Below are 27,448 nucleotides of genomic sequence, written 5' to 3' on the forward strand. Positions count from 1 at the left end.
CCGAATGGGGCTCGGGGCGGGGCTGCTGGCGGGCGGTGGGGTGAGGGGGCACCTTGGGGCTGGATGTGTGGGAAGAGGAGCAGAGTCCAAGGCGGCCCGGGTTTGGGGGCCATTTTCTGAAAGTGGGGCTGTTGTAAAGGCACGGGCACGGCCCAGGACAAGCTGCCTCTAAGAAGCCAAGTGACGTTTCTTTTTTTGTTTTTTAATTTTTTAAAAAAATATTTTTATTGATTTCAGCCCTGGCTGGTTTGGCTCAGTGGATAGAGCGTTGGCCTGTGGATTGAAGGGTCCCAGGTTCGATTCCGGTCAAGGGCATGTACCTTGGTTGCGGGCACATCCCCAGTGGGAGGTGTGCAGGAGGCGGCTGATCGATGTTTCTCTCTCATCGATGTTTCTAGCTCTCTATCCCTCTCCCTTCCTCTCTGTAAAAAAATCAATAAAATATATTAAAAAAGAAGAAGGAGGAGGAGGAGGAGGAGGAGGTCCAATAGACATTTCAGAGAAACAAACTCTGAGAACATTTGCGTGAAGGAGACGTGAAGGGTGCCCTTCCCGGAAGACGGCAAACAGGCCTGGGGACAGGAGGGCGGGGCAAGAGGAAGTCTCCGAGGAGCAGCCTGGAACACCGTGACAAGGGTGTTGTGTGGGGCTTACCATATGCCCAGGGAATCAAAACGTGTGACAGTGACATGGAAGGGTGAGGGGGTGACCGGAGTGTGGCCCGCGGCCCGCCAGGCCTGTGAGTGTGACTCCGGGTGAAGGGGCTTTGGGGGCGTGATTAAGTTAAGGCTCTCACACGGGAGATGATCTCAGATTATCCGAGCGGGCGCTAATGTCATCCTTGTGAGGGGAGGCAGAGGGACACTGGATGCGGAGAGGCCAGACCTCGGAGAGTGTGGCTCAGCGGTTGAGCATCGACCTATGAACCAGGAGGTCACGGTTCAATTCCGGTCAGGGCACATGCCTGGGTTGCGGGCTCGATCCCCAGTGTGGGGGGTGCAGGAGGCAGCCAATCCATGATCCTCATCATTGATGTTTCTCTCCTTTCTCTCTGAAATCAATAAAGACATTTTTTTTAAAAAAAGAGAGAGATTTGAAGATGGTTCTGAAACATGGACCCAGGGTTTGTCTTCATCAGTAAGGCAAGACAGCCACATGGAAATGATTGTCATAAAGGGAGACGCTGGTGCCCACAGGCCCTGGGAACAGGAGGCAGGGCCACAGGGAGGGAGGGCTGGGGCGCATTATTCCCCCTCATCCTGGGAAATGCAAGGTCATTTCTCTCTGGCTGAAAGGAGAGAAGGGAGCCAGGCAGGGGCCCGAGGTCTGGGCAGCCCTCTCCCGGGCATGGCCCCGTCCACAGTAGCATCAGGTTTTCCCCTTCTTTCTTCTCTTAAACAAAACACCTATTGTCTTGTCTCTTAAACAGAGTCTGGCTTGCATCTCCAGACAGACAGAAATGTTCCCTCCTCCCCCCGCCCGGCTGTCCGACCGACTCTATTGACTGTGTCTGCTTGTTTCCTGTATTCCGGACTCTGGGGGCCTTGGTTCTGGACAGACTGCCCCAACCCCCGGCCCTCCAGTCCCTGGAGCCGGCTAAGACGCCCCTGTGAACACCTCTGATTACAAGTCAGTCCATCCAGAGCCCGCGCCCACCAGTTCACCATCGCACCTCAGACACCAAGCCAGGTCCCGGACAGGAGGGCCTGCCCTCCCTGCGCCAGGCTGCTGAGTTTGCCCCCACGATGCCACGCTAAACTCACCCTCTCCCTCCTGTGAACGCCCCAATCAGACCAGAACTCTGGGCCACGCTCTCTGGGCTCCCGAGTCTGCCTCCGGCCCACACTGGGCCTTCCCTGTGTGGCCCTGCAGGGCACGGTTACCCCTTCTCCTGGGACGTGCAAGTGGTAAGTTGTTCCTTCAAAGGCAGTTGCCTCTCTCTATCACCTTACCACATCTGACGGGAACATATCCAGGGACACATTTTATTTTCTCTCTCTCTCTCTCTCTCTCTCTATATATATATATATACTAGAGGCCCAGTGCACAAAATTTGTGCATTGCCGGGGGGGGGGGCAGTCCCTCAACCCGTCCTGCACCCTCTCCAATCCAGGACCCCTCAGGGGATGTCTGACTGCCGGTTTAGGCCCGATGCAGCTGCAGGGTATCGTGGGCGGGTGGCTTTGCCTGGGCCTCAGCTGCAGCCGCTGGCGCCCGGGACCGCGGTGTGGGCAGCTTGTCCCTCTCCTGGGCCACAGCCGCTGGCGCCTAGGACTGTGGGGCACGGCTTTTGTCAGGAAGGATGTCTGGAAGGTCATTCGGTCTAATTAGCATATTATTCTTTTATTAGTATAGATATACACACACACACTGAGTGGCCAGATTATGATGATCTCTGAACACATAATAATCTGGCCACTCAGTGTATATCCTATAGAACAAAAGGCTAATATGCAAATTGTCCCCTTGACCAGGAGTTCGACCAGCAGGCAGGCCGGCCAACCGCCCATGGCCCCTCCCCCTGGCCAGGCTGGCCAGACCCCCCACCCTTGCACGAATTCATGCACCGGGTATATATATATATATATATATATATATATATATATATATATATATATATATTGATTGACTGATTGATTTCAGAGAGGAATGGAGAGGGAGAGAGTGCTAGAAACATCAATGATGAGAGAGAATCATTGATCTGCTACCTCCTGCACACACCACACTGGGGATCGAGCCTGCATGCAACCCGGGCCTGTGCCCTGACTGGGAATTGAACCATGACCTCCTGGTTCATAGGTCAACCCCTGAGCCATGCCAGCGCCCGGGCTTGGGGACACGTTCTGGAACACAGATGCTGTGCTGCCGCTTCGGCGGTGGAGGAAGGGAGCGCAGGCGCTGGACGAGGCGGGCAGCTGGCCTCTGGGGGACGTGGTCCTCCCCACACCGGACACACACAGAAGCAGGTGCTGTCCTAGACCCGGCCCCCAATGTCAGGGCCCTAAGACGGGGTGGCCCTGGGCACCTCAGGGACACAGCAGGCCCGCACCGTGGCGTGGACTCCCAAAGGGCCACATCGTTTTGTAAAAGTTGCTAAACTAAGATACCGTGCCCCCGGAGGTCCCCACACGATCTCACGTTCCCTCTGCCACGCTTCCCCTCTTGTTGGGGTGGCGCTGGGGAGGCGGGGTGCCTTCGGGACCTGACGGAGGGGCGTCAAGCTGTGGGAACAGTGGCCGGGTTGGCTGAATGTGTCCTGTGTCACTTGCAGTCCCTTCTCTGCATAGCAAGGTTAGCGCCAGACACGCCGGCAGAAACAGGGTCCGGAACACCCGGGGCAGTTAACCGCGGGGAATCACACTGGCTGCCGGGAGACTTGACAGGAAGTGCTGGGTTGGCCAGATAAGCGGCAGCCGCACAGCAGTGTGACCAGGCCGGGCTCAGAAGGGGCATCTTAGATGTCACTGCCCCCAACGCCCCCGAAACTCTCCAGCTGGAGAAGAAGCTCGACAAAGTTCTCTCCGAATCTGACAGCGGAGGAGATGCGACCCGTGTGAACAGCCACCTCCATTGCTTCCCAGCCTCCCGTGCTGGAGGGACTGGATGCGCTTCCTCTTTGCTCCCTGGAAAATGATATTGTAAAAAGAGACAAGACAAAATTAGATTAAAAAGTATCATTGCCCCGAATAGTGTGTCTCCGGGGTGGAGGGTCATCGCCCTAGGAACCAGGAGGTCACAGCTCCATGCCGGGTCAGGACACGAGCCCAGGTTGCGGGCTTGGTGGGCCGCCCCTCCGCAGAGCCGGGTGCCCAGCGGCAGGGCTGGGGGTGGGATCCACTGTCCGGAGGGAAGGAGGGACGCCGGCGCCTTCCCGCGGGAGAACTGACGGGAGGGGCCCCGGTAAGGCCATCCGCCAACAGGCGAGGCAGCAGCAGCCTGGCGGGCTGAGGCATCCGTCCCGGTTTGCGGTGAGGACGGGGGCCGGGCGCCTGGGGTGCTGCGGACAGGGGGTCCGCGCGTCCGAAGACGCCCAGGCCCGCCCAGCCCAGGGCCGTTTCCCTCGCCTCTTCCTCTCCCGCGGACGCCGGCCTGACCCCGAGTCCAGCCCACCGGGGGCCTCGGGATGTGCCGCGCGCTCGCTGGGTCGCCCTGCGCAACCGGGAGTCACAGGCGGGATCCGGGGACCGCGTGGGAGGAGTCCCTCTGCGCAGACGCGCTCCTGGACGCCGCAGGGGCCGACGCCTCGCGTGGATGTCGGGAGGCCGCGTGCGCGTGCGAGGCAGGCCCCGTCCTGCTCGCCCGGCAGCCCCGCGCGGCGCTGTCGGGACCCAGACTGGGACCCCAGCTCCGCAGGTCCGGCCCCCGCCTCCCGCCCGGAGCCACGCCCCTCCCCAGGCCCCGCCCCTCAGGCCCGCCCCGGTAGGCCCTGCTCCCCTAGACCCCGCCCCAGGCCCCTCGGCCCCGCCCTCTCGGCCCTCACTTCCGCGTCAGCCCCGCCCCCAGCTTAACCCCGCGGCCCCGCCCCTTGTCCCGGCCCCGCCCCCTCGCCGCACCCCTCTCGGCCTCGCATCCTGCCCCGCCCGCCGCCCGGCCGGCTCGGTCCCGAGAGTGCGCGCCTGCGCAGTGGCGGCGGGCGCAGTCGGAAGCCTGGCGGACCGGACCGCGGGGGCACCGCTGGGACCACGGCCGCTCCGGCCCGCAGCGCGGGTCTGGGCCGCCCGGGTCGGAGATGGCGGCGGCGGCCGCGTCCGGGGCCCGCGCCTGGCTTGGCGGCGGCTCGCCGCGCCCGGGCAGCCCGGCCTCCAGCCCCGATCTGGACAGGGGAGGCCGCGCGCGGCCGGAGCCGGGGCCGGGGTCCGGGCCGGGGTCGGGGCCCGAGCGGGCCAGCGCCAGGTCCCCGGGCCCCGCGGCGCTGGGCCACGCTTTCCGGAAGGTGATGCTCACCAAGCCCACCTTCTGCCACCTCTGCTCCGACTTCATCTGGGGGCTGGCCGGCTTCCTGTGCGACGGTGAGCGCCACGACCCCCTCGCCGCCCGCCGCCCGCCGCCCGCAGCCCGCAGCCCCGGGCGGCCGGCCCGCACCTCTGGCCTCTGCGCGCCCAGCGGTGGCTTCCCGCGGGCCAGGAGTGTGCGGGCCAGAACCTCCCCAGGGAGGCGGTGAAGACCAGCTCTGCTAGGGTTCGGGGGCGTCCGTGCCCGCGCCCCTCCGGCAGGACCCCCTGGACGTCCTCACCTGGGTCGGGATCCAATGGGGGAAGAGCGTGGGGGCCCCGCCTGGGGCAGGGCGAGCGAGGGGCAGGTGCAGCGACTGGGAGGGAGGCCAGCGCACCCGGGCAGCCCACTCCTCCAGCGGGGCTGCCTGGCACTGGCTCCGAGCTCTGCTGGGCCCTCGGCCCAGGGGCTGCCTGCTGTCTGCTGCTCAGGTTTGGCTCCAGCACAGCCCTCCCCAGGCTGCTGTCCCACCTGCGGCGTGTCCCGACAGGGCTCCCATCCGGCTGCCAAGCGTCTGGCGAAGGGCCCTCCCTCCTCTGGCTCCTGGGCAGCCTGGGGGGGGGGTGCTTCCAGGGCCTGCCGTCTTCCAGTCCTGCCCCCTCCCTCAGCCACGTGGGCGGGGGCAGGGGGGCAGGGAGACAGAGGGCACTAGGCAGGGGTCTGTGGAGCCTCGGCTCCTCACACAGGTGCCTTCTGCCAGGGTACATGGCATGGTTGTCCTGACACCCCCCCTGGGGCTGCCCCAAGGTGGCCTGGCAAGCTGGCACGGGGGGGGGGGGGGTTACCCCTGGCTTCTCTGTCTGTCAGAAACACGGCACTGTCCTGCCTCCCCTCTGGGAGTTCCAGGAGGCTCTCAAGGTGAGATGTGTGTGCAGGCCACTCAGCTCCAGCCTGAGGCTAGACCCAGGGCCCCCAAATAGGTGAGAGGTGAAGGCAGGGACCCCCAAACAAGTGAGAGGTGAAGGCAGGGCCCCAGCTCTGAGGGCTCAGCAGCTCTTGGAAGAAGCTGGGCGCGGGGCGGGGAGGGGTGGGGCGGGGAGGTGAGGCTCTCACGGGGCAGCCGTGTGGAGAAGGGGCTGGTGATCTTGGCAAGCAGAGGCCTGACCAGGATGCGGGAGGAAGCCCCCCGGCCCCCCCAGGAGCACCGGGACATGTGGGTGGGCTGATGGGCGCTATCTTCGTGGGCCAGAGGAGGAAGCTGGGTGCCGCCTGCCCACAGCACTGCCTTCTGTGGCAGGGCTGGTCCGGGTGCCGGGAGAGGAAGCTGGCAGGGGGCTCACTCCACATCTCCCACCTGAGCCCGGCTGCTTCTGGAATTTTCTGTGAAGCCAGGTCTCGGGCTGCTCCTGTCCGGAGCTTGTCTGCCTCCCTCCAGGGAACGGGTGGGCTGGGCTGCCTGGAGGCCCGGTGGGCAGTCTTCTCAAGGCTGCTGGGAGAGTTGTCCCTCGCCACCTGCCCCTCCCCAGGCCCTGCAGCCTCGTCCGTCCCATCCCCCCAGTCCCCCCCCCCCCCCAGGTCCCCATCCTCACAGGCCCTGCCCGCTGTGTGTGCCACCAGCAGCCGCTCCAGCCACTCTTCTTGAGGTCCCCGCTCCTGTTCACCTTGGGGTCCATCCCACGCTGAACTGTAGTCTCGCTGGGCCTCTCCAGGACGGGTGGGGGTGCCCCCATGCTTCTGGGGTGGGCCTTGCAGAGCACAGTCTGAGTGCTCACTGCTTTTAGGACCTCTGGGCCGTCCACCCCTCTGGACGGACACATGCAGCCCTCGCCAGGCCAGCTGTCCAATGGGCCTCAGTGGTTCTGGTCTCACAGACTGGCTGTGGGTCTCGGCAGGCACACACGGGGGTGGGCGGGGTAACTGGGTGTATGCCACTGCGTGAGTGAGGGAAGGGCGTCCCTTTCCAAGCTGGTCTGCCGGGTCCCATCCACCTGCCTGCCCTTGCGGAGCCCGGAGGAGAGCTGAGCCTGCGTGTGGGAGGAGGCCCACTCTTGGGGTACCAGAAATGTCATCCAGGATGGTCAGAGTCACCAGGCCCCTGTCCCCCAATCTGGGCTCTCAGGACAAGGGGGGGGGAGGACAGAGGATCAAGGTGTCCCTCTGTGCTTCTGGGGGGGGGGTTCTGTTGCTATGGCTTCCCTCTCCCCCATGACTGTGAGGAGTGGGAGGGTACGAGGGGGGAGGGAGATGGCGGGAACCACACCCCCACAGTGGGATGGGGCAGGGACTGCACTGACTCACATCAGCCAGGGCCGAGTGCACCCACTGTGACGGGTACTCTGCCCTGGCAGAACACCGGTCCCGTCACGGCCCTTGGGGTGCCGCTGGCTGAGGCTCCCCATCTGCATGCCAAGCCGGGGTCTCTGGACTCCTGGGCAGCACAGGGTCTGACTGCCGGCTTTGTTCCCACAGCCTGCAACTTCATGTCCCATGAGAAGTGCGTGAGGCAGGTGAAGACCCCGTGCACCGGCGTGGCGCCCAGCCTGGTCCGAGTGCGTATGGATTCGGGCTGCCATCCAGGCCGGCGGGCTGAGGGGTGGGAGGGGCATGAGGGCTCTGCGGGCAGGGCCTGGGTGGTGCCGGGCCTCAGGCCGGGTGGGATGGCCGGGACCAGCCTAGGGCCTGGGGTGGGTCCCCTCCCAGAGCAGCAGCCGGGCCTCACTGCCCCCTGTGCTCACCCGTGTCTTCCGCGTCCCAGCGCGGCTCCTGCCTGTTGGTGGGCCCTCCTCCACCTGGGTTCCCTCTGGGTTGCCCCAAATGTACCACAAGGGAACAGACCCAGGGAGCGGTCAGTGCCAGGGCTCCAGGGCAGCGGCTGGGCAGGGAAGGACCAGCAGGGTGGCCCCCGGCAGAAGGGGCTTCCTGGGGTCGCAGTGGGGGCCCTGCACAAAGTGGGGAGGTCACTGCGAGGCACCTTGGGAAGAGTGCGCAGGAGAATGGGGCTGCGGTGGCCAGGCAGCGGGTGGGTGGTGAGGGGGCTCTCTGGGGTGTAGAGGGCTGGGGGGGGGGCTGCGGTGGCCAGTGGCCCCCAGCTGAGGGGCTGAGGCTATGCGCCCCCCCACCCCCAGGTCCCCGTGGCCCACTGCTTTGGACCCCGCGGGCTCTACAAGCGCAAGTTCTGCGCCGTGTGCCGCCGGAGCCTGGAGGCGCCCGCGCTCCGCTGCGAAGGTACCGCTGGCTCAGGGCCCGGTCCCTGCTGCCCGGACGGCCTGGCGGCGGGTGGAGGGTGGAGTTGCGGGAGGGACCTGGTGGAATGTTCTGGATTCTGGAGCTGCCCAGGCAGGCGGCAGGCTCAGCGCTGAGGCTGCAGGTTGAGGGGGGCCCGGCTTGGAGAGGGGGGTGTCCCAGCCCGGCCCCTCAGGCCCCGGAAGTTTGCCCTTAGCGGGCTGGGGCGGGACCCAGGCCGGCGAGAGGCTCCTGACCCTGCCCGCCCCTCAGTGTGCGAGCTGCACGTCCACCCCGACTGTGTGCCCTTCGCCTGCAGCGACTGCCGCCAGTGCCACCAGGACGGGCACCGGGACCACGTGAGCGCTTGGCGGGGCCGGGCCGGGGTGGGGTGGGGTGGGGTGGGGTGGGGTGGGGTGGGGTGGGGTGGCGGGGGGCCGCAGGGAGCCTGCTGACGACCCCGCCCCCGCAGGACACGCACCACCACCACTGGCGCGAGGGGAACCTGCCCTCGGGGGCGCGCTGCGAGGTGTGTCGGAAGGCGTGCGGCTCCTCCGAGGTGCTGGCCGGTCTGCGCTGCGAGTGGTGCGGCGTCCAGGTGGGCGGGGCGGGCTGGAGGGCGGGGAGGACCCGCGGGAGGGGTGCGGCGTCCAGGTGGGCGGGGCCGGGGTCCCTTCTTTCAGTTGGAGACCCGGATCTTTTGGAGTGGGGATCCCCGTTGTACACCCTTGTACATAGAGGCGGGGCTCCGCGTGGTGGGGGCGGGGCTCCGTGTGGTGGGGGCGGGGCTCCCTTGGTGGAGGCGGGGCTCCGCGTGGTGGGGGCGGGGCTCCCTTCGTGGAGGCGGGGCTCCCTTGGTGGGGGCGGGGCTCCCTTCGTGGAGGCGGGGCTCCGTGTGGTGGGGGCGCAGCTCCCTTGGTGGGAGCCCTCAGTCCCGCGTGGGCCCCGCGGGATCGCTGAGGGCAGCCTGGCCCCGGCCCCCAGGCAGAGCCCCGGGCTCAAGGCCGTGCCCCCCCAGGTGCACACGGCCTGCTCCGTGGCGCTCGCCCCGGAGTGCACGTTCGGGCGCCTGCGGACCCTGGTGCTGCCCCCCGCGTGCGTGCGCCTGCTGTCCCGCAACTTCAGCAAAACGCAGTGCTTCCGCATCTCGGAGCGCGCCTGCCCCGAGCCAGGTGAGCTGGTGTGGGCGGGGGGGGGGGGGGGGGGAGCCGGGGGGCGGGACCCCGAGTGAGGCCCGTGTGTGCATCCACAGACGAGGGGGACGACGGCGAGGACGGAGGCGACCCCGCGGGCTCGGGCAGGGAGGTGCCGGTGCCAGAGTCCAGTACGTGCCCTTGGCCGCCGCCCAGCCCCCCGCCCCGCCCCGGCCCCGACCCCGCTCCAGCCGGGTCAGGGTTCACACCCGCTTCGCTCTGGCCCAGACAAGCAGACCCTGAAGATCTTCGACGGCAGCGACGCGGTGCATCGGAATCGCTTCCGAGTGGTCAGCGTCCCCCGCCTGGCCAGGAGCGAGGAGGTGCTGGTAAGAGGGCCCAGCCCTGGCCGGTGTGGCTCAGTGGTTGGAGCGTCCGTCCTGGGATCGAAGGGTCCTGGGTTCGATTCCCATCAAGGGCATGGACCTGGGTTGCAGGCTCGACCCCAGTCCCACTCGGGGTGTTTGCGGGAGGCAGCCAATCCACGTGTCTCTCACATCCGTGTTTCTCTCTCTCTGTCTCTCCCTCTCCCTTCCACTCTCTCTAAAAACCAATGGAGAGAATATCCTTGGGTGAGGATTGACAACAACGACAAAGGGGGCGGCTCAGCGGTGGCCCTTGGTCTGCCCCCACAGGAGGCTGCGCTGCGGGCCTACTACATCACGGAGGACCCCCGGGGCTTCGAGCTGCAGGCGCTCCCCTGCCCGCTGCAGGCCGGCGACCCCGAGGCCGGAGGGAAGGCCGGGAGTGGCAGGACTTCGGAGGAGGAGGGTGGCAGGGGCCCCAGGTCCCGAGAGGTCACCCCTGAGGCCTGGGTCATCCGCACCCTCCCTCGAACCCAGGATGTCCTGAAGATCTACCCCGCCTGGCTCAAGTGAGGCCCAGGCTCCGTGCGCAGAGTCTCTGCAGGGGTCGGGAGGGGTGGGGGGTCGGGAAGGGTGGGGGGGTCGGGAAGGGGGGGTCGGGACGGATTGGGGGGTCGGGAGGGGTGGGGGGTCGGGAAGGGGGGGTCGGGAAGGGGGGGTCGGGAGGGGTGGGGGGGTCGGGACGGGTTGGGGGGTCGGGAGGGGTGGGGGGTCGGGAGGGGGGGCGGGGCTGTGTGGCCCCAGCTCCCGAGCGGTGTCCCCTGCAGGGTGGGTGTGGCCTACGTGTCCGTTCGCGTGACCCCCGAGAGCACTGCGCGGACCGTGGTACTGGAGGTCCTCCCGCTGCTCGGGGTCCGTTCGCGTGACCCCCGAGAGCACTGCGCGGACCGTGGTACTGGAGGTCCTCCCGCTGCTCGGGCGCCAGGTGTGTGTGCGGGGCCGCCCTGGCCCGCCCCATGTGGGTGCCCTGGGTGTCCTGGGGGGGGCTGGCCCAGGCCTGACACCCCGACTCTGCCCCACAGGCCGAGGGTCCTGAGAGCTTCCAGCTGGAGGAGGTGTTCATGGGCAGCAGGCAAGGTGAGGGCTGGGCGCTGGGCCGGGGGCCGGGCAGCTTCTGCTCAGGCGGCTCGGTGCCGCGCTGACGGCGGTACCCCCACCCGCAGTGCAGCGGACGGTGCTGGCCGAGGAAGAGTGTTTGCTCGACCGGCTTCGAGACATCCGGCAGGTCAGTGGCGTGAACGCTGGCCCCTGGGAGCCACTGGCCTTTGGCCATGGTCGCTACCTCAGAGAGAGGACCCCAGGGCCGCCCGGGGGGCAGCTGGCCATCCAGGCCTCCCTCCCAGGCCTGGCGCGTCCATCTGCTGCCCGACAGAAGGTGGGGTTTCGGGCCACAGCCCCCTGCGTTCCCCAAGGGGCCTGTGTCTTTGTCCTCTCCTCTCCTCTCCTTCCCAGGCCCCCCTTCTGGGTGGAGGTGGCCGGGCCTGGAGTGGGGTGCTGCCCTGCGCTGTGCTCAGTGCTGCCCTGCTCCCCCCTCCCCCACAGACGTCCCTGCGGCAAATGAGTCAAACTCGCTTCTACGTGGCTGAGAGCAAGGCCGTGGTCCCCCGAGTCTCCCTGTTCGTTGGGGGCCTGCCTCCCGGCCTGTCCCCCCAGGAGTATGGAAGCCTGCTGGACGAGGCTGTGGCCACCAAAGGTGTGACCGCCTGGGCAGGCCTGGGGCTACAGCCACTGGGGACGGGGGGGGGGGGGTGCCCTGAGACAGACTGGGGGGCTGCTGGGCGGGGCCAGGCCCCCCCACTCCCCCATCGCTGCCACAGCCTTCCCCACCCCGTGGTCTCTCCTCCTGGGGCGCAGACTGTGACACCTCCTTGGAGGGGCTCTGAGCCTCCGGAGGCCCAGTCTCTGCTCTAGGCTCTGGGAGTCGGGGGGAGGGGCTGTGCCTGGAGTTGGGGGTGGCCCTTCCTGGGGTCGCTGGCCCTGCCACGTGGTGGGCCGTTTCCCCTGAACACAGGGCTGGGCTGGCGTGGCCTCTGCCTCCCTGACCCGCCTGTCTTTGCAGCTGACCTGGTGACCCTGAGCCACGTGTACTCCTCCCAAGGTGAGCGCCCCACCCTGGTCCTTAGGCGGAAGTCGCTCCTGCGGTTAAAGGGAAGAGCCCCACCCCTTGGCCCGTGACCCCGGGTGAGGGCGGGGTGGTTCCCTGGCCTCGGGGTCAAGCTTTGCTAAACCATGACGAGGCCCGAACACTGCATCCTGCCCCTGGATCCGCATCCCTGTCACGGGAAACTTTGCATCTCCCAGAAACGAAGTGGGCTCGTCCCCCGGGGGTCCCGGGGGCTTGGTGGCCCGGGGGTGGGGGGGTTTCCGTCCTGTGTCCCGAGAGCCTCCCTCACCTCCACCCACAACATCCTGGCCGCCCGTGAGGCTCCCCAGGGGGGTGGGCCTGCACCCTCTGGACGCCCTGGGGTGGGCGGACCTGAACCTGGCGAGGCCCGAGCTCACAGCCCACCTGCCACAGGTGCCGTGGTGCTGGATGTGGCCTGCTTCGCGGAGGCCGAGCGGCTGTACATGCTGGTCAGGGACACAGCGGTGCACGGCCGGCTGCTGACCGCCCTGGTGCTCCCGGACGTGCTGGTGAGTGGGAGCCGGGCCTGGGGGGACGTGGCTCCCCTGCTGGTTTTATCTAACGCTTGGGCGTCTGCCACATACGCCTGATTCACACACGTGAGAGGCCTCCATGGACCAAGAGGACTTCCCACAGGCCCTTGCCCTCCCTGGGGTCCCTGGGCCTGGCCCCCCTGCCTGTGCCCTTGGCCGCCTCGGCCAGCAGGTGGCACTCTCTAACCAGATACCATTCTGCAGACCCAGCACTGCCAGAGGAGTATGCCTGGAGGAGGGTGCCTGGAGGAGGGTGCCTGGAGGAGGGGTGCCTGGAGGAGGGTGCCTGGAGGAGGGTGCCTGGAGGAGGGTCCCTGGAGGAGGGGTGCCTAGAGGAGGGGTGCCTGGAGGAGGGTGCCTGGAGGAGGGTGCCTGGAGGAGGGTCCCTGGAGGAGAGGTGCCTGGAGGAGGGGTGCCTAGAGGAGGGTGCCTAGAGGAGGGGTGCCTAGAGGAGGGTGCCTGGAGGAGGGTCCCTGGAGGAGGGGTGCCTGGAGGAGGGTCCCTGGAGGAGGGGTGCCTGGAGGAGGGGTGCCTAGAGGAGGGTGCCTGGAGGAGGGTGCCTAGAGGAGGGTGCCTGGAGGGAGGGTTCCTGGAGGAGGGTGCCTGAAGGAGGGGTGCCTAGAGGAGGGTCCCTGGAGGAGGGGTGCCTGGAGGAGGGTGCCTGGTGGCTGTGCGGCCTGGACGAGGCGGTGGGCGAGGTCTCGGGGGCGTGTCAGCGGCTGGGCCTCGGCCTGCGAGCTAGAGCCCCGGTGGCCGCTGCCCCCTCTGCCTCCGGGTCCCCCGAGGTCAGTGGTGGGTGCCTCTCGAGGTCAGGGGTGGGGTCCCTAGAGGTCAGGGGCAGGCATCCCTAGAGGTCAATGCTGTGTACCCCTAGAGGTCAGTGGCGAGCTGGGATGCTGTGTGGCCCCCTGGGCCCTTTCCTGGGGGGGGCTGCTCCGGGTGGGCTGAGGGGCGGGGGCAGCCACTGCCCAGGCAGCGAGGTGGGGACACGCCTGCCGTAGCTCGGCCCTGTCTCGCAGCACACGAAGCTGCCCCCGGACTGCCGCCCCCTCCTCGTGTTTGTGAATCCCAAGAGCGGAGGCCTCAAGGGCCGTGACCTGCTCTGCAGTTTCCGGAAGCTGCTGAACCCGCACCAGGTCTTCGAGCTGACCAACGGGGGCCCTCTGCCCGGGTGAGTCCGCGGGGCCCGCACAGGCTGGGGTTCGGTGTCTCAGGTCGGGGTGAGCTGCAGCCCGGTCGGCCGCCGGGCCTCTCCTCCTGCTGTGGCAGACAGTCCCCGCCTCCCTCCCTCCCTCCAGGCTCCACGTGTTCGCCCAGGTGCCCCGTTTCCGGGTGCTGGTGTGTGGAGGGGACGGCACCGTGGGCTGGGTGCTTGCTGCCCTGGAGGAGATGCGGCTCCAGCTGGCCTGCCCGGAGCCTGCTGTGGCCATCCTGCCCCTGGGCACAGGTGGGCAGCCATGGGTGTGGAGGCGGGGCTCGGGAGTCCTTCCTTCCTGTGCTGTCAGTTGAGGCCCGGGGGTAGGGGGCGGGGGTGTGGGGGGCTTCGGAGAGTCAGGCTGCCTCTCGCCGTCCCAGGGAATGACCTGGGCCGGGTCCTCCGCTGGGGCCCGGGCTACAGCGGAGAGGACCCGCTCTCGGTGCTGGTGTCGGTGGACGAGGCCGACGCCGTGCTGGTGGACCGCTGGACCATCCTCCTGGACGCGCACGAGGCCGGCGGTGCCGAGAACGGTGTGGCAGACCTGGAGCCCCCCAAGGTGCGGCGTGCCGGGCGGGAGTGGTGGCCGGGGGCCCCGCGGGTGACCATCCCTGGCCATCCCCTTTAGGGAAGGGGAATTGAGGCTCGGGGCAGTGGTCGCCGGCAGTGGCCCTGCGGCCGGGAGCCCGCTCGCTCGCACGTGCCATGTGGTCGTCTCCCGGTGCTGGCGGCTACCAAGCAGGCCTTCCCGGAGGGGCGGCTCCCAGCACGCCGTGCCGTCGGGCTGGAGCGGGGGCCGGGAGGGCTGCCCAGGCCACGGAGTTGTCTGCCCCCAGATCGTGCAGATGAGCAACTACTGCGGGATCGGCATCGACGCGGAGCTCAGCCTGGACTTCCACCAGGCGCGGGAGGAGGAGCCCAGCAAGTTCACGAGCAGGTGCCCGGGAATCGGGCTGCTCTGGCAGAGCAGGGCTGCGTGGTGGCCGCCCCGCCCCGGGTCGCCCAGTGGGAACTGGAGAGGTGCTGGCCCGGGGCTGACTGAGGCTGGCCAAGGCCCACCTGGTAACAGCAGGCTGTCCTCCCGCAGGTTCCACAACAAAGGCGTGTACGTGCGCGTGGGGCTGCAGAAGATGAGCCACGCGCGCAGCCTGCACAAGGAGATCCGGCTGCAGGTGGAGCAGCAGGAGGTGGAGCTGCCCAGCATCGAGGGCCTCATCTTCATCAACATCCCCAGGTGCCTGGGGGAGGGGCTCTGGGGCTCTGCCCAGCAGCAGGCTCGGCTCCCGCTGGTCCCGGGTCGGGCTGGGGCGGGCGCGGGGCCCAGCGCAGCCTGCACCCTCACCCATGCACCCCTCCCTCTCTGCACAGCTGGGGCTCAGGGGCTGACCTGTGGGGTTCCGACAGCGACTCGAGGTTTGAGAAGCCTCGGATGGACGACGGGCTGTTGGAGGTGGTGGGGGTGACTGGCGTCATGCACATGGTGAGTATGGGGGCCGGGGCGGGCCCAGGTGCTGCTGCGAGTGCTGAGCCGCCCGCCCGCCCCCCCAGGGCCAGGTCCAAGGCGGGCTGCGCTCCGGCATCCGCATCGCCCAAGGCGCCTACTTCCGGGTCACCCTCCTCAAGGCCACGCCCGTGCAGGTGGACGGGGAGCCCTGGGTCCAGGCTCCCGGCCACATGATCATCTCAGCTGTGGGCCCCAAGGTGAGTCGTGGGCTGCGCCACATGGGCTGGCAGGCGCGGCCGGAGGGCATGGGCTGGGCAGGGCGAGGTGGGCCCTTGACAGCACCTGCCTCTCCTCTGGAACGAGCCCCTGGGCCTCTGAAGGAGGCGTCTGCTGGGCCGTGGAGGGGCGAGCCCCGGCCCCACAGGCCACACCACGTGGCCCCCACTCCTCGCCCTTCTGTGAAATGGGTTCTGGGGCCCTTGGCTGGTGGCCGCAGCGTCCTGCCCTCTGACAGGTCCACATGCTCAGGAAGGCCAAGCAGAAACCCAAGAAGGCTGGGACCCCCAAGGACGCCCGAGCGGAGGAGGGGCCTGCCCCCGAGGGGGGCCCCAAGGAGAGGCGGCGCTGAGCAGCCCAGTGGCAGGCAGTGGATGGACGTGTCTGCAGCCCTGACCTTGGGGTGCCCCTCCCCACACCCTGCCTCCCAACCGACGGGTGGGCAGGGGCTCCGCCGGCCTGAGCGCTGCGCCTGGACCTCCTCTGTCCCCTGGGTGGTCCAAGGCGCTCCCGGAGCAGCCGGCTCCGAGGGTCGCGGTGTGCCCAGCAGAGATGTGGGGACCCGCCCCCACCAGCTCCTGCCTGGCTGTGGCCGGGAGTGGCGACTGCACTGCACAGGAGGCCGGCGGGCTGGCCCCCTTCCTAGGATGGCATGGTGCCTGGAGGCGGTGGGAAGGGCGGGAAGCAGTGCCTGATGGGACCGAGCTGAGCAGACCAGTGCCCCAGGCCAGAGAACGGAGACGGGAAATGTGGAGGAACCAGCTTTAGTCGCCAAGGACCACTCGCACTTTGTGTTGTTTGCCAACAATGGACGCGGACATGGAGGCCCAGCAGGGGGCGTGGCTGCTGGGCCATGGGTCACCCCGAGGCCCCGGAGGGGGACCCGCAGACCATGCCCTTCCCACTGTCCGGCCCGGTGCTGGGTCCTTTTGCTGCTATTTGCCCTGAGGTTTGGCTCAGCCTCAGCCGTGCCCCCCCCCCCCCCCAGCTTCTGCCAAAGCCGCACCGACATGCACTGAGCAGCCTTCGTCCCGTGCGTCCCCCTCTGCCCTGCGGCGCTGCTGTGTCTGAGAAGCCGTGGGTGGGGCTGTCCTGTTGTCTACGTGCGTCTGTGCCGAGGTGTCTGTGGCTTTGCACCGGTGCCTGCTGTGCCACACACGACCTGCAGCCAACCAGGTCGGCACAATACAGTCTGGGCACGGCCTCCCTCGTCTCCCTCCTGTCTCTGCGTCAGGACCACTGTGGGGAGGGTGGGCCAGGCCGGGCCATGGGGTCCCAGGACGGCCTGCCTGGCACCGAGGACCCAGGGCCACAGAACACCCACCTGCCTGGGTGGGCCCAGGACACAGATGGGCGCGAGTCCCCACACAGCCGAGTCCTGGCAGGGGAGGTGCTAGCAGGGGGCAGGGAGCAGTGGGGCCCTCGGGTCCAGGGTGTCCCGTGCGGGCGGGGCCAGGCCCCGCAGGGCCCGCAGGAGGGCCAGCGCCAGGCGCACGAGGAGCCGCAGCAGCAGGAAGGCGAAGGGCACGGCGATCTGCATGCTGTGGAAGATGGCCGTGCTGAACCTGCTCAGCACGCAGGTGAGGGTGAAGGCCAGCAGGCTGGCGCAGGGGTACAGCGCCAGCTTGGCGCACATGAAGGCGTGCTCCCGGCCCCCGAACCGTGCGGAGGGCCGCAGCGTCTCCGTCTCGTGCAGCAGTGCCGCGGTCCACATGGCCAGCTGGAAGATGCTGGCGAAGAAGATGATGGCGCAGCTGACGCGCACGCTCTCGAGCTCGTCGCGCGGCTGCCGGGCGAAGGCCGAGGTCTGCTGGTAGGCCAGGGGCAGGCCGCCCACGAAGGCCAGCGAGAGCGTGTTGAGCAGCCCCATGGACTGCGTGGCCTTGCGCACGTGCAGGAAGAGGGAGTGGTGGGCGAACCAGAGCAGGCCCACGGTGGCGAAGGAGCCGAAGTAGGCCAGGAACTGCGGCCCGTCCACGCTCAGCGCGGCCACCAGGCTGCCCTGGAACTTCTCCTCCACGTCCTTGGCGTCCGGGACGTTGTCCTCGCTGGGGATGGGAACAGATGGCACCTGAGGGCCTCGTGCAGGTGTGGGTCTGCGCCCGCCCCCCAGGCTGCCGTCCGCACCGGAACGCCAGGCGAACGGGGCGGACTTTCGGAACATGAAGTTCGTCTTATCCCCGCTATCAGGGCTCAGGCATGGGCCCCGAGCCGAGGCCTCTGGGCTGTCTGTCCAGCCTCCGGCAGTGGTCTGTCCACTTGGGATGGTAAGGGGTGAGACTTTAATCCCAGGAGGCCGTGGGGGCCGCTGCCCTCGGGCGCAGCCAGGAGCCTGTGCAGCTCTCTGGTCCCCCGGGCGAGGTGCCCGAGACACCCCCATAGGGGTGCTGCACCTGTCAGCGGGAGGGGGGCTGGACTCCAGGGTTGGAGGAGGAAGCAGGACACAGAGCCCAGGGGACCCGTGAGGCCCTCAGGGCCCGGAGGGTAGAGTGGAAGCAATAACATCCCTCCCCAACCCCAGCTGTACACACACCGCTCACGGTGGGGCCAAGCCAGCCACCGGTCATTTCGGAAGCTTAGGTCTAGGCCTCAGAGATTGGCACCAGCGGACACTTAATCCCAATTTTAAAAACAAGTTACAGTAAAAAGAGTTACCAAGGGAGAATTAGACTTCAGACTGACAGACAAACACGGAATCAGGGTTTCTAACACGTCAATGAAATAGGATGTGCTGAAACTCAACAAGGAACACAAGGCTGTAAAACGGAGGGAGACCCCAGCCAGTGTGCTCAGTGGTCAGAGCGTTGCCCCACACACCAAAGAGTTTTGAGTTTGATTCCTGGTCGAGGGCACGTACCTGGGTTGCAGGTTCGACCCCCGCCCCTTCTGGGTGTGTGCACGAGGCAACCAATCGATGTGTCGCGCTCACATCGATGTTTCTCTCTTTCTCTCCCCCTCCCTCCCGCCCACTCTCTAAAAATCAATGGGGAAAACATCCCTGGGTGAGGATTAACCAACAACCAAGAGGGAGGCTGGCAGGAAGCAGGTAAACCTTGGAAGTAGCAGGACCCCGAGGCGGTCAGCGGGGCTGCTGGTGGAGACCCACAGCTGGGAGCCCTCCGGGAGCGGGATTCCTTCTCCGGGGCTGAGGACCCGACCAGAGCCACTTCCTGGACAGGGAGCCCCGCCCAGGACGCCCAGGGTGGCCTGAGCAGGCTCCTCACCAGATGTCCAGAATGAGCAGCGTGGCCACGATGGCGTAGACCCCGTCGCTGAAGGCCTCCACCCGCTCTTTGCTGAGCGGCTCCTGCAGGTCAAAGGTGAAGAACTCCACGCTGGAGGCTGGGGGCTCCCGGGGGCCTGTGGTGCGGCAGGAGGAGGAGCTCGCACGCCCGCGGACCCTCCGCCCTCTTCCCCGAGGGGCCGGGAGCATGCAGCGGGGAGGGAACCCCCAGGGGCGCCTGGCGCGGCACCCGGACGCACCCAGGAGCCTGCCTCTGCACCAGCTGGCCGCCTTGCTGGCGTAGGGGAGGAAGATGACCATCGCCATCAGCAGGTACGACTGCGAGACACAGACACGTCAGATCTGCTCTGAAGGGCGGGACATCGCCAGCGGCACAGGTGACAGCGGCTCTGAGAACGTCCCGGGAGGGAGGAAACGCCCACCAACCACGGCTGACCCGGGACCGCAGCTCCACTCAACGGGGAGTCCGGGACCCCACGCCCCGAGGCTGCTCAGCACCCCACCGGCGGGCACAGGACCGAGGCCATAGCGAGCTCCCCCTCACACCCTCGTCCCCACAGGACAGCTCCTCTCACACCGCCAGACACCGTGCTGGCGAGGAGAGGGCGCGGGAACCGCGTGCACGGAGGCAGGAACGCATGGAGGTGCAGCCACTGTGGCAAACAGGAGCTCCCCCACATCACACAGCCCACCCACGACCCCGCGGTCCCACCTCTGAGCATCGCCCAGGAGTGAACGCAGGTCCCCGAGGGGTCCGTGCCCCCTGCTCGCAGCGGCCAAGGTCCATGGAGGGGGGACGGCGAAGTGCACGGCCCACTGGCACCACGGCCCATCATGGGGAGGACAAGCCGGGGGCAGCGGCAGACATTTATATGCCACCCTCCTGCGGCTGGGCCCTCCCTCCCCACTAGGGGTGCCACCCTCCCCTCCGCCTTCCCCCACTCACCCCGCCCCCCTCCCCATATCACCCCCCCTCCTCTCTCCACCCCCTCTCACCCCCCCACACTCACCACCGGGTAGAAGAACAGGGAGAAGCCTGCGGCCAGGAAGCACAGAGCTGGGCCTCGGAGGACGATGTGCAGGATGTGCCGCCGGTAGAGGCCCCGGTGGGCGGAACATCCGATCTGGGGGTTCAGGAGGTGGGGCAAGCTGAAGGCATACACCACGATCAGCGCCTGTGGGAGAGCTGGGCTGCAGGACCAGCAGAACCGGGGCCTCGGAGGGCAGGCTCTGCTGTGGGGCCCAGCGTGGACGTCCTGGGGGCGCGGAGGGGACGGGCACCCTGCTCTGTGCATGTGGGTCTCTTCACTCTGTCTCCACGGCACCGGGCCCAGGCCCTGCCTCTGGACAGTCGGCTTCGGCCACAGCAGGTGCCCCAGGGCAGGCAGGCAGGCAGGCGTTCCACGGCGCCCGTGCCTGGCGCTCACTGCGCCCACCCCACCTGCACCCGCTCCGAGAGGCTGCCCGTGGGAGCCGGGGGGCGCCTACCTGCACGGCCCCGATGGCGATGACGCAGGCACAGAACAGGAAGATGCCCAGCGGCACCTCCGGGAAGGCCATCATCAGGGAAAACTGCAGCCAAAACACAAAGCAGGCCCTGCAGCCCCGGGTCCAGGCTCGGGCGTCCCCACCAGGATGGCAAGTCCATCGGATGCTCGGCCCTTAGCGCTGAGACAGGCCCATGCCTGCTGCGCAGCCCTGCACTCAGCACGGCCCTCCGCCAGGTGCAGAGGGAGAGGCAGGCGGGGTGGGGAGCCACATGCTGGGCGTGGGCTGGGGCCGGCGGGAGCTGGGAGTACCAGTAAGCGGGGAGGGGGCGCCCCCATCGGCCTTGGAGGCCCAGGCACATCCCTGCCATGCAGGCTGCCAGGGCCCCTGGAGCGTCCCCTCCTCCACCCGCCTGCACACCCAGGTGCCCCTCCCAGGCAGCATGCCTGCCGGCCGCCCCCCTCAGCCTCCTCTCCTCCTTGCCTGCACCCCCGCTGGGCTGAGGTTCTGAGGATGGAGCATCTTGGGTCCTGAGTCCTCTCACCAGGCTGGACCCCGGGGGCGGGGGGGACTTAGCGAGGCCTGGAAGCGGCCAGTACTCACCGTGAAGGGCAGGAAGGTGATGGTCATCATGCAGGCCTAGGGCAGGGGCGGGGAGTCAGGAGGCAGGAGGGTGCAGGCAGGGCACTCCAGGCTGGCTGGGCCCCCACCCCTGCTGGCCACCCCCATCTTCTCAGCGGGCCAGCGGCCTCGAGGAACTGGCTGTGATGGGCGGTGCCTTTCACTCCTCCTCGGAGGGAGGAGCCACAAGCAGTCACTTCCCCTCAGTGGAAGGAAACTCACCAGGTTGAGCAAGGCCAGGGTGTCGTCTATTTTCCCAACAACCTGGAACAACCTAAGCAGGTGAGAAGGGCCAGGACACGCCATCAACAACACGGGTCCAGCAGCACCATCATCACAACACGTTGCCGTGTGCGGAGGTTGGAAAAGACGGAAAACACGCAGAAGAGAACGGAGGGGCCCTGAGACCGCCGCGTCAGCATCTCCACGCGTGTCCGCTCTTTCCTCTCGCTCGCAGCTGCTGCTCGAGCAGAAGCAGTTTGTGGAAACCAACGGACGCGCTTGGCAGCGCTGGGGGTCCATGTCCTCGGGCCCGGGGCAGGCGGACCATGGGGGGCCGTTCCCCGTTCCCGCAGCCACACGCCCCAGGAGGCCGTGGTGGCCTGTCCCGAGGTGTGAGGCCTGCGCCGGGCGCACCGGAGCCCAGACCTGTGAGGGACGCCCTGCAGCCCACAGCAGACTTGTGCTTCAGGCCTCGGGTCCAAAGGCCATTTAAGGAAGGCAGCCTGGGCCCTGGCCTGGGCGGCTCAGTGGGTGGGCGTCGTCCTGTACACTGAAGGGCCGCCAGTCGGACCGGCAGGGCCCCTCCCGGGATGCGGGCCTGTCCCCCCAGAGGGCGTGCAGGAGGCAGCCCCCTGTGTTGTGCTCTCATAGAGCTGTTTCTCTCTCTCAACATCAACTTAAGAAACGCTTTAAAGAATAAGACAAAGTAAAGACAGACAAGGAATCCCTCAGGACGGCTCACACTGCAGCAGCGGGCAGCTGCTCCCAGAGGGCTCCACGTCGTGCGGGCGAGGAAGCCAAAGCGGATGCACACGCAAGCTCCCAGGTCGCACACGCAAGCTCCCAGGTCGGCCCAGCAGCTGGCGACACACCCTGAGCCCTGCCCGCCTCCCCGCCCCTGGGTCTCCTCAGGGCTCGGACCCGGGATGCGCCTGCTCCTGGCCTGGGGTCAGCGGCCGAGTCCTCCACCTGGTGGTCCGTGTCCACCAGGGCCAAGCGTGGCCTCTGCGGCTGGCGCTCAGGGCAGGCCCCGGTGAGGACAGGCCCCGGTGAGGACAGGCCCCGGTGAGGGCAGGCCCCGGGTGAGGACAGGCCCCGGGTGAGGACAGGCCCCGGTGAGGACAGGCCCCGGGTGAGGACAGGCCCCGGGTGAGGACAGGCCCCGGTGAGGACAGGCCGCGGTGAGGACAGGCCCCGGGTGAGGACAGGTCCCGGTGAGGACAGGCCCCGGGTGAGGACAGGCCCCGGTGAGGACAGGCCCCGGTGAGGACAGGCCCCGGTGAGGACAGGCCCCCGGTGAGGACAGGCCCCGGGTGAGGACAGGCCCCGGTGAGGACAGGCCCCGGGTGAGGGCAGGCCCCGGGTGAGGACAGGCCCCGGTGAGGACAGGTCCCGGTGAGGACAGGCCCCGGTGAGGACAGGCCCCCGGTGAGGACAGGCCCCGGGTGAGGACAGGCCCCGGTGAGGACAGGCCCTGGGTGAGGGCAGGCCCCGGTGAGGACAGGCCCCGGTGAGGACAGGCCCCGGGTGAGGACAGGCCCCGGTGAGGACAGGCCCTGGGTGAGGACAGGTCCCGGTGAGGACAGGCCCCGGGTGAGGGCAGCCCCCGGTGAGGACAGGCCCCGGGTGAGGGCAGGCCCCGGTGAGGACAGGTCCCGGTGAGGACAGGCCCCGGGTGAGGGCAGCCCCCGGTGAGGACAGGTCCCGGTGAGGACAGGCCCTGGGTGAGGGCAGGCCCCGGGGCCTACCCTGAGTGCCAGCCCCAGAGGCAGCTCTAGAAGGCGGCAGCGGTGCCCGCCCGGACCTGGGAGCTCTCCCCGTCACTGCCCGAGGCCCGGCCCGGCCATGTGCAGGGACAAAGCCAAGGCCTGGAGTGAGAACTGGGCCAAGGGGCAGCTCGCCCACCCCGGAACGGGACCTAGTGGGCGCTGTGAGGGCACGCAGCTGCCCGTGACCCCACCCGGGTGGGAAAGCTGCAGCCCAGCCCAGCCGCACCTCGTGTGTGCCGCCCAGGCCACAGTCACGATGAGGAACGTCATCAGGTAGACGGCGATCCTGGTCGCTAGAAGTCTCTGGATGCTTTGGTCAAACTACGGGGACAGAGCAGCGTCCGGTCAGGGTCAGGGGTCAGGCGGCGGCACTTACCCTCAGCATCACTGGCGCGCGGTCGCCCCCTGGGGGGCCGGCCCTGTCGGTGTGTCTGCTGCTGCCCAGGCAGACCCACCGTCCTCCTAGTGAACTCTCACCCGAACCCCGAGAGGAAAAAGCCACACCCAGCACCCACGGCCTGTGGCATCCAGGCCACATGCACTGGCTGGGACCAGACCACGGCCGTGCGGGGCGTCCTCACCCCTCAGCTGAGAGGATGCCACCGACTGCACGGGAGGAGGCACCCCAGGACCTTCCGGTGTCTTCTGAAATCAGGTCCAGCTGCTAACTGTGCTATTTACCCCAGAGCAGAAATGCTGCACGCTGGCTGCCCACGGGGACTCTGCTGGCTGCTCACGGGGACTCTGCTCACGGGGACTCTGCTGACTGCTCATGGGTACTCTGCTGGCTGCTTACGGGGAGAACTCTGCTGGCTGCCCAGGGGGACTCGGCCTTAGGAAGAACACCCTTTCCACTCACTCCGTGACGTTAACCTGTCTTTCAGGCCATCAGCCACTAGGCCCTCGCTCCGAGAACCCACAGCAGGGACCCGACGCCCTCCCTCCTAACCTGTCCTAGTCTCCCCGCGTCCCTCCTAGCCTGTCCTAGGCTCCCTGCATCCCCACCAATCTGTCCTAGTCTCCCCGCGTCCCTCCTAGCCTGTCCTAGGCTCCCTGCATCCCCCCCAATCTGTCCTAGGCTCCCTGCATCCCACCCAATCTGTCCTAGGCTCCCTGCATCCCCCCCAATCTGTCCTAGGCTCCCTGCGTCCACCCCCAGACTGTCCCAGGCTTCCTGTGTCCCCCCTAGCCAGTCCTAGGCTCCCTGTATCCCCCCAATCTGTCCTAGGCTCCCCGTGTTGCCCCCCAGCCTGTCCTAGACTCCCTGCACCCCTCCAACCTGTCCCAGGCTCCCTGTGTCCCCCCCCCAGCCTGTTCTAGGCTCCCCACGTCCCTCCTATTCTGTCCTAGGCTCCCCGTGTCCCCCCAACCTGTCCTAGACTCCCTGTGCCCCCCACGAGCCTGTCCTAGGCTCCCCGCGTCCCCCCCCCCCCCCCAGCCAGGGACTGAAGTGGACCCTCCCCGCACCAGACGCTATAGACTGTGCCCAAGTACCTGCTCAGGGGAGATCTCCGTGTGGGTCACAGGCAGGATCTACCAACAGACACAAAAGGAACAGAGGGACGTGTGTCTCTCGGGCTGGGCGCTCACTGGTGTTGGGGGATTTGGGTCCCTGCTGGGCTGCTCCCCACCCCCACCCCCACCCCCGTAGCTGTCTGAGGGGCTGGGAGCCCAGGATGCTGCTGAGATGGGCCAGGCTCCACCCAAAGGCTGCCCGGGAGGGTGAGGCTGGGTCCCGTGGGAGTGGCTCTGGGTGGGGGCAGGCTCTGAGCTGGGTGCGACCCCCACAGACCATGACGGTGGCGATGATGGACAGCAGTGCGTCGCTGAAGCTGAGCATGCGATGGGAGTGCTGGGTCCCGTCGTCGGCGGCGGCGGCAGCGTCCTCGTCCCCCGTGGCGGTTGTGGAGTCTCCCTGCACGTTGAGGGCTGGCTCTGGGGCCTGAGACCCGGACATGGCGGGGCCTGGGAAGAGGCACAGGCCTGAGCCTGCTGAGTCTCCTGGGCCTGCCCGCTGGCTCCGCAGTGAGCCCAGCAGGGGTCCCGCGGGTGTGCTGGGGGCAGCAGCATGCAGATCCACACCGCGCTTGGCTCAGCAGTGAACGCCCCAAACCCTCTAAAGGGAGCAAATGTTAAACCCCAAATGGACTTAGAAAGGGCTGTGGACTGCCCGGCGGGTGTGGTGCAGTGGCTGGCGCATAGGCCTGTGCACCAAAGGGTCACAGGTTCGATTCCCGGTCAAGGGCACATACCTGGGTTGCAGGTTTGATCCCCAGCAACCAATCAATGATGTGTCTCTCTCACATCAATGTTTCTCTCTCTTTTTCTCCCCCTCTCTTACTTCCTTTCCTTCCACTCTCTAAAAAGCAATGAAAAAAAATACCCTTGGGTGAGGATTAAAAAAGAAAAAATGAAAGTGCTGTGGACTGACTGTGTGTGTCCTGAAGAGTCACATGTGAAAGGAAGCCCTGGCCCGATGGCTGGGAGGTGAGGAGTGGGGTTAGATGAGGCCGCGAGGATGGGGCCCGTGATGGGCTCGGGGCCCTGATGAGCAGAGACCAGCGCCCGCTCTCCGCTGTGAGGACAGTGACAGGCTGCGGGCCAGCGAGCGGCCCTCCCCGAAAACGGACTGGACCGCCACCTGGTTGCAGACGCCCAGGTAAGTTCCTGCCTGTGGTACGTTGCTCTGGTGGCCCGAGCTGAGACAGGAAGTGACAATGGATGAAGCAGAGCCACATGAATGAAACTCAGAAACAAGGCTGAGAGGAACACGTCAAATTGCCCAACGATACAGTGTTGGGCCACTGATGTGAATGTTCACACAAAACCACGACCCACCTCCCTCACGACTAACACACGGCGAGAACACAACACGAGTGAGAACAGCCACCCCTTCAGGGCTGCTGCAGCGACCTGGCGGGAGGGCCGGGCACGGGCTGTAGCTGTCTCTCTCCTCCTCACTTTGCTCACTGCTGTAGGTTCTAGGAGTTTCTGACAAGTGCAGGACCTACCAGACACAACAGGAACCAAGGGACGTCTCTTGGTAACCACAACCACACCGGTCTGTCCCCGAGCAGTCCCTTTGTGGCCAAGCCTTCCTCCACCGCAAACCCAGCCACCACTATGTTTCCCATGTTTGTTTAAAAAATATTTTTATTGGCTTCAGAGAGGAAGGGAGAGGGAGAGAAACAGAAACATCAATGATGAGAGAGAATCATTAATCGGCCACCTCCTGCACGCCCCCACTGGGGATTGAGCCCGCAACCGGGCATGTGCCCTGACCTGGAACTGAACCGTGACCTGGTTCATAGGTCGATGCTCAACCACGGAGCCACACCAGCCGGGCTCACTAAGGTTGCTACTGCCATTTTGCCTTTTCCATGTTGTCCCACAGGTGGGCTTGTCCCCATGGCACCTCCCGAGTCTGGTTTCCTTCACTTACGATGATGCATCTGAGATCCACGTGTGTTTTGTGAGTACCAGTGTTTTCTCTGTGCAGTTAAGGGCTGGTGTGGATGGACCTATATGCTCCCCCATTCACCGGCTGTAAAATGTGGGCTGTTCTCAGTTTGGGGTGGTTATGAATGAAGCCACACCCCTGCTCGCAGCAGCATTATTCACAGCGGCTAACGGTGGAGGCAACCCAACGGTCCACCTGCAGATGAATGGTCAGCAAACATGTCCATCCAGAGAGCAGGATGCTGTTCAGCCTGAAAAGGGCAGGAAATCCCCACAGATGCTGCAGCACGGATGGGCCTTGAGGACACCATGCTCGATGAGTGAAGTAAGTGGTCACGAAGCATAAGCGCTGTGTGATCTCACTTCCATGAGGTCCCAGAGTGGTCAGGACCAGAGACAGAGGGCAGAGGGTGGGTGCCAGGCACCCCAGGCTCTGTATCCCATTTTCCAGACAAGTGCACTGGCTGGGAAAGCCATGTGACCCGTGTGCCATGCTAGCTCAGGTGCTGACCTTGGCCAAGTAATGACATTGTTGAGTATGTTTTCTCACCCCCAAAAAGGGATGGGGGGAGGGTTAACCAGACTGTGCCTTCTTCTCCCAGATACCCTAGGGTGGTAGAGAAGGACGTGTGAGCATCCACGCGCTGGGTTAACTAGGCTACTGTTACTATTAAGATGGCAACAAACAAAGCCGCCTGTCTGGAAAGCGCTCTGAGAGCTCAGCATTCGGGGAGGATCGGGCTTTCGTGTGCATTTTTTCGGTTGGAGACCGAATACTCCGTGGAGGGGTTGCAGCCTCAGGTGCCCACTGCACCCGCCAGGACCAGAAACCAGCCACGAGGTCGGTGAATGACCGTAAGCCCCGAGGGGGGCGGCTCTAGGTGATGGGTGACACATGGGGTTCTGGGTCTGATGTTTCTACAGAAACTGCGTTTTTAAGTTTTTCAGCCTTTAGCAACAACCAGTTCTTAAAAACAATCCCACTTAGGTGCCCCCCAACCCCACAAGCCAGGGCCGTCCACGGGGCAACGAGTCTTACTCACTGAAGTCGCAGGGGCTGTGGGTCGCGGCGAAGCTAAAGCTCCCGCTGTCACTGCTGCCCTCGCCCCGCCGGCAGAGGCCGTCCGCCGCTCACACCGCCGGCTCCCCGGGCCTGGCGGGCACCTGACCTCCGGCCTCCGCAGACTCGACCCCCGGGGGAACCGGCGGGGCTGGGGGGCAGTGGGACTGCCTGGGCAGGAGTCCCCGGGGCCACCGCTCCGAGCGTCTGTGCCCCGATCCGTGGCGAGACAGGAACTCGACAGCCGGAAGTCCTCCGAGAGGCCGGCGGCGCCGCGCATGCGCCACCCGCACCTAGGGC

The 27,448-nt window shown here is 66.7% G+C and overlaps 2 protein-coding genes across 4 annotated transcripts; one reads left to right on the forward strand and one right to left on the reverse strand.

Moving 5' to 3' along the window:
• The first annotated feature begins 4,640 nt into the window (after nt 1–4,640).
• Nucleotides 4,641–15,881, forward strand: DGKQ (diacylglycerol kinase theta). The gene is made up of 23 exons (XM_079774905.1): nt 4,641–5,009; nt 7,402–7,481; nt 8,058–8,157; nt 8,428–8,513; nt 8,627–8,752; nt 9,173–9,326; nt 9,407–9,478; nt 9,576–9,676; nt 9,983–10,221; nt 10,547–10,637; nt 10,735–10,789; nt 10,876–10,937; nt 11,255–11,405; nt 11,772–11,810; nt 12,231–12,346; nt 13,390–13,541; nt 13,669–13,817; nt 13,946–14,124; nt 14,402–14,502; nt 14,653–14,799; nt 14,934–15,045; nt 15,114–15,266; nt 15,524–15,881. Exons 1-23 carry the CDS (start codon nt 4,730–4,732, stop codon nt 15,635–15,637), a joined length of 2,859 nt encoding a protein of 952 aa, XP_079631031.1. The 5' UTR covers nt 4,641–4,729; the 3' UTR covers nt 15,638–15,881.
• Nucleotides 15,882–16,033: 152 nt separating this feature from the next.
• Nucleotides 16,034–27,393, reverse strand: TMEM175 (transmembrane protein 175). Of its 3 annotated transcripts, XM_079774916.1 has the most exons (13): nt 27,132–27,393; nt 26,285–26,339; nt 26,072–26,173; nt 24,422–24,594; nt 24,124–24,162; nt 22,856–22,950; nt 20,861–20,912; nt 20,621–20,656; nt 20,018–20,101; nt 19,540–19,704; nt 18,769–18,847; nt 18,510–18,645; nt 16,034–17,333 (listed from the first exon to the last, which is right to left on the reverse strand). In XM_079774916.1, the coding sequence occupies exons 3-13, from the start codon at nt 26,079–26,081 to the stop codon at nt 16,679–16,681; spliced, it is 1,524 nt and encodes a 507-aa protein (XP_079631042.1). In that variant the 5' UTR covers nt 26,082–26,173; nt 26,285–26,339; nt 27,132–27,393; the 3' UTR covers nt 16,034–16,678. The 3 variants fall into 3 exon arrangements, with proteins under 3 accessions (XP_079631042.1, XP_079631043.1, XP_079631044.1); XM_079774917.1 differs by lacking the exon at nt 26,285–26,339; XM_079774918.1 differs by lacking the exons at nt 26,072–26,173; nt 26,285–26,339.
• Nucleotides 27,394–27,448: the final 55 nt, after the last annotated feature.

This window comes from Cnephaeus nilssonii (genome assembly GCF_951640355.1).
Source record: "Cnephaeus nilssonii genome assembly, chromosome: 1".
Lineage (NCBI taxonomy): Eukaryota > Metazoa > Chordata > Mammalia > Chiroptera > Vespertilionidae > Cnephaeus > Cnephaeus nilssonii.